The sequence below is a fragment of the Gossypium arboreum genome, chromosome 10, assembly GCF_025698485.1.
Source record: "Gossypium arboreum isolate Shixiya-1 chromosome 10, ASM2569848v2, whole genome shotgun sequence".
Lineage (NCBI taxonomy): Eukaryota > Viridiplantae > Streptophyta > Magnoliopsida > Malvales > Malvaceae > Gossypium > Gossypium arboreum.
In genome coordinates, this window is record NC_069079.1 from 126150671 (window position 1) to 126156269 (window position 5599).

At 31.1% G+C, this 5599-nt stretch overlaps 1 protein-coding gene across 1 annotated transcript; it reads right to left on the bottom strand.

Moving 5' to 3' along the window:
- Positions 1-2688: 2688 nt before the first annotated feature.
- LOC108463044 (WAT1-related protein At5g13670) lies at positions 2689-4625 on the bottom strand. The gene is made up of 7 exons (XM_017762983.2): positions 4319-4625; positions 4161-4223; positions 3969-4085; positions 3648-3894; positions 3412-3573; positions 3184-3332; positions 2689-3090 (listed from the first exon to the last, which is right to left on the bottom strand). Exons 1-7 carry the CDS (start codon positions 4510-4512, stop codon positions 2847-2849), a joined length of 1176 nt encoding a protein of 391 aa, XP_017618472.1. The 5' UTR covers positions 4513-4625; the 3' UTR covers positions 2689-2846.
- Positions 4626-5599: the final 974 nt, after the last annotated feature.

A 5599-nucleotide genomic window follows, 5' to 3' on the forward strand; every position in this document is an offset into this window, starting at 1 on the left:
CTATTTAGAAATCGGAGAAAAAAATGAACATCAAAGTGAAAAGAAGACAAAATGTGATTTTTTTAAACATTAATCTCATTATAAGTTCTTATCATATCTGTTCTTTTTTATAAGATGCCTAGAACTACCCATAGCCCCTCACCAACTTTTAAGTAGGATAATAATGTGTTTCAACGCACTTGAACTTACGATCTCTACCAATGCCAAAGAAAGAAAAATAACAATAAATACTCACAATTCAAACACTGAATTTCTATCCATCCTAACAAGATTAGAATTTGACTGCTTGTAATAATGGAGAATTAAAAAAATAATAAACAGAAGCCTTTTATTGAAATTGAAAGTAAGGAAACAAAAATAAAGGTAGTCCAAAATCAAAAGCTAAGTCAAAAAAGAAAACGAGAAAAAAAAGAAAACGAAAAAAAAGGTAAAATGAAAAGCCAATTCCCCCTTCTTACGATTACTTTTTTTTTTTAAAGGAAAGTGTTATTTTACAACTATAATTCCACTTAAATAATTAGCAAATAAAAAAACAAAATAAAGATAAAAATAAAAAAGAAATCTAATGTTTGATACAATCTCATCCCACAAGATATTAACTTTAAGTTGTCTTATTCCAAAAAGAGTCCAAGCCATGCAAATGCAAATCACTCTTTATGCGGCCACTTTTTATCTTTCAGGTTGTGCGACACAATGTCTTGCTTTCAGAGTCCCAATTGCCCTGTAATTCAAAAATGATGCATGTAGTGCCTACACATGATAGCATATACACATTTGCTTAGTGACAAACAATTCCAAATGAAGTAAATTTAGCACGGGTATTTGATGAATCGAGTTTTGGGTCTCTTTTAGTGATCTGGGCACAAATAGAGGATTGTGTAGTTAAACCCTTTAATTGTAGTGTTTGGTGAATGAAGGTTTGCAAGAGCTTGTTGAGCTAAAATCTCCAAAACAAAAAAAATAAGAAAAAGACTTTGAGATGATTGAGAATAAGATATGTGGAATGACATATATGATCATATTTGCTCAAAAATTACTCCCTTTGCCACATGTAACTATTTCTTGAATATTTATGTTCTCGTAATTTATTTTCAATTTACTTGTATAAAACGATTTCTTATGCAATTTTATATTAATTGAAATATGCTACTTGACAAATTTATTCAGAGTGTGACATAATTATCACTAAGAATATAGTTTACAATTATATTGATACACTATTAATATTTATCAATTTCCACAAGGTTAATATTTGCGAATAAAGAACTTAAGAAATTTATTTATTTAAATTTTAAATATATTCACTAATTAATTTTCGTAATGAATATTTTAATTCCTTAGTAATAGTGTTTTATTTCAATAATTTCACCCAATAAAAACTAAAGTATGATAAACAAATAAATACATAACAATAACATGTGTCATGCCCTTAATTGTTATTTTACACATATTAACTTACAACTATCAGTTAAGTTTTATCAAATACTTTTATAAAATAATTAATAAAATTAATTGGTCAAATCAATTAATAGAATTAGTTGATCAAACTAGTCACTACAATCAGCAATCAACTATCAAGTATCAATTATTAATCAATTGTTAGTACACACGATTTATAGTTGAGATGAAAAAATTTAACCTGCTAGAATTTTATATCAATGCGTGAAAGTTGATAAGAACAAAATTTATATGAAAAAAAATTAATACATTTGAAGTTAGGGTTAGTTCTCATGCCTTTGGGATGCCTATCACAAACTTTATCAACAGGAAATATAAGAACAAAATTTTCATTATTTAATTTTGCCTGACGATGAATTGCACCAACGGAAAAAAATCATAAAATTATTATGATTGGAAATTATAAAAAGGTGATACGATTTGTTTTATTATATTTAAATTGTTCTTGATGAAAAGAAAGCTTAAGAAATGAGGTATTGGTGGAAATTAAAATTTAAGATTATTATAAAAAAGTTTAAAATTCATTATTTATATTAGTTATAAAGAAGAAAACTTTTGCTCCTTTTTCATGGTCAGAGTGGACACTTTTCATGAGAAAGAGAATCAATTATTGAATTCTTATTTTTAGTAATAATAAATTGGTCATGTGTTATTAACATTACAAAATCAATTATTATTCCTTCGATGCCAAACAAACTCATGTTAACAACCTTTGTATGACCATGTGCACCCTTTAATATTATCGTCATTTATTAACTTTCGATCATGTTTAAATAAATTAATTTTATCGATATCAACTGCTTAAATTCGATTACACTCTTTGACAAGTAGATCCTTATATGGGATGTATTATGATATTTGTATTGGTATTTGTAATAATCAATATTATGAGGTGAGGTTTGCAAATAGACAGTTTAGTTCTTAAATATTTAGTAAATTTAAAGTTAAAAATAAATTGTTAACATTTAATATTTTTAATACTTTGCTTTAATCATAAAATCTAAATGTGAATTTTGAGTCATCATACATCATTGAAGTAAAAGAGATGTGTTGTGCATGTATATGATTTGAAAAATAGATTTGTTATCTCTGTCTCTGTTATGATTGAATCCCTTTATTATTTTCTTGATCATCTAGCACAGGAAGATAAAATGTTGGGAATATTTATTAATTGAAACCTGGAATATTCAATTCAATTCTTAAGCTAAAATCATTAGATTAGATTAGATGTTTATCTAAAATCTCTGCAATCAATTTTCATTTCATATTTAATTCAATTTTCATGTAGCAGAGGTTAATTTCTGATGTTCTTAAATAAAAAAACTGAAAAACTTCCTATCTATTCCTAACAGCTACTTCGATTAGATTTTAGGTCTCACCCCTGATCATCATTCTATAGTGATGAACTTAGGATCTGGATTCTGTATATTGCCTTTAATATTAGCCATTTGCTGGCTGGCTCGTGTCACCGGAATCAACTCAGGTTCTGGATTCTCAATATGACCATTAATTATAGCCATCTGTTGATCAGCTCGCACCACCATGATGTCCGGTGTCGATTGAGGTTGGTCCTTGCTCTTACCCCATAAGACTAGATACAGGCCGATTACAATAACAATGCTTCCTAGTACTCTGCAAAACAACAATACCATAGTTCCAAAAACCTTCAAAATTGCAAAGATTTTAATTGGATTTATATATTTTAGAAGAGAGATTGATTCGAACCTTCCTAGATACATGTCTTCAGCCAAGAAAAAGGAGCCCAAAATTGCAACAATAACCATGCTTAATGGATTAAAAGCACTCACAAAAACTGGTCCTCTTCTCTTCATTACTGACCCCATTGCGTATAATGCGAAGGCAGTCACCAACCCCTGCACATACATCAACTGTTACTCCCTGAAACACCCGTGTTCAACGAATATGTACTCGAAAGTCGAAAGAATTTCTTACGCCATAGAGAGAAGCTATCAATTTGGAGTCGAAGCCAATGAGCCAGACTGAAGGGTTGCGCCATTCGACCGCAAATGCGAGAATGGTGCCTTCAAAGGTGCCCATGATGCATATAAGAGCAGTAAGGGAAAGCTTAGCTGGGTATGATTTTAGGATCCTTGCCTGTTAAAAGGGCCATTTAGCTTTTGATTATTGATTTTATGTGAATACGAGAATAAATTTTAACGAGTTCTTACTTGTGAAATGACGAAACAAGCCCAACAGCAACAACCTGCAAGGAGCAAAAGAGCACCCATCACCATATCTTGTTTGTGAGCTCCACTTGCACCATGTTGACCCAAGTAGTGGTTCCTCCCTTTTGTCCATGGTAATTCTAGGACAGGCCCCTTGATGAGAGTCATTATCATCGCTCCTCCCACCGCCACCGCAGTCCCGGCTACCTTTGCTTGGCTACGAACCTTCCCGGTCTCCACTCTCTCAAGCCTTACAAAATCATCGTCACGACAGTTCGTACAAGAAATAAAAAGAATCTAAACCAAGTAAGAGTAGGAAATTACTTGACGATGCAAGCCAATGCAAAAGTTAAGGCAGGTAGAATGTTGCACATAGCAGTCGTAAACGTTGCCGTCGTATACTTCATCCCGGTGTAAAAGAAGTTATGATCAAGCACCGGCCTATTAACAAGTATTCACCAAATGATTATTTGATCATAATGAAAACTTTTAAAAAGGTGATGGATTCTACATTACTCGAGTAAGCTGATCAACATTATCTTGATAAAGATATTGAATGTCATCTTCGGCCTCGTTTTCCTGCAAAAGAACCAAGCCATGATTCATAAAAACCGGCGACAAAAAGATCCGGAACTGCAAAATAACAAGCATAACAGAGGAAGGGAAAGGGAGACCTTTCTAAAACAATGGCAAACGGCGTAATGATAACAGCGGCAACAGCCAACCGATAAGCTACCAATACATGTGGACTCATCCCTTGATTTAAAGCATATTTCGCGATAATCGACATCACGGCATAACTAGACTGCATTAAAATCATAGCCAAAAATGGTTTCCCATGGTTGAAAAGTTGAGTCCAGGACTCCATTGATTGTGTGTCTCTGTTTTGATATTTCTTTTCATTAAAGCTTTGCTGTTATTGAACATATAAAACTAATGAAAAAATGGAACAGTCATGTGCGTTAGTGTAAATTACGTGGAGAGCATTCTTTACTTTTTTGCAGGTATATGAATCTATCAATCAACTCGACAAATGCCACTTTCTTTGTGGCAAAAATGGATAACGTGAACTGTAAAAACATCCTTCAATATAGTACAAAAACAGTTTCATGCAACATCACAAACTTAAAACTTGCTAAAAGTGTCGGGTAATCATACTTTTGTCATGAATAAGAAATATTGCTTGGTGCTAGTTTGTTTATGTTCTTCCGAATTTTCATTTTCTAAAAAAACGTCTTGTTTGATACATATTTCGATTTGAATTTAAGCATAAACATGTAGACAATCTGATTACGTATTTTGGTATTAAATTTAAAATTTTCGGAAAAATTGAGTTCAAAATTTTTGGAAAGGTTGAAAATATATTTTCAAAATATTGATGAACTAATTAAATTAATATTCCAATTCCATCCATTTCATTTTTAACTTAAAACAGTGAGCCTTTTTATGTAACATATTTTGGGTTTCTAGTTATGGAAGCATGAGTGCACTACAAACAAATCCACGTTAACCCATTTGTAGTCATTTTGCATCATTAAGTGTGTACGACAAATAAAAAAAATTGTTGGTATTAATATCGTCGTAAGTGTAAAAATATATGAATTAAAGCATATTTATCCTCTACAGATTATAAATCGACCATTAAACCAACATTCCAACTAAATTTGACGTTTGTAAGTATTGTATCTAAAAGTGTATATTAAATTAAAATTAAAATAATATAAAATGATATAAAAAAAAATATAAAATACAAAATTTTCTTGTATTCTTTCCTCTCATAACCCTACGACACCAATAACAGAACCACCAAAAACAAAGACGATTGCCATTCTTTAAGGGCAACATATCCACAACACGTCCCTCATGCATTCTCCTTTAATATATGTTATAGATTTTTTGCTTAGAAGAAATAACAAATCTAATCTTCTTTCTTTTTTGTTATTTGTAGTTTGATA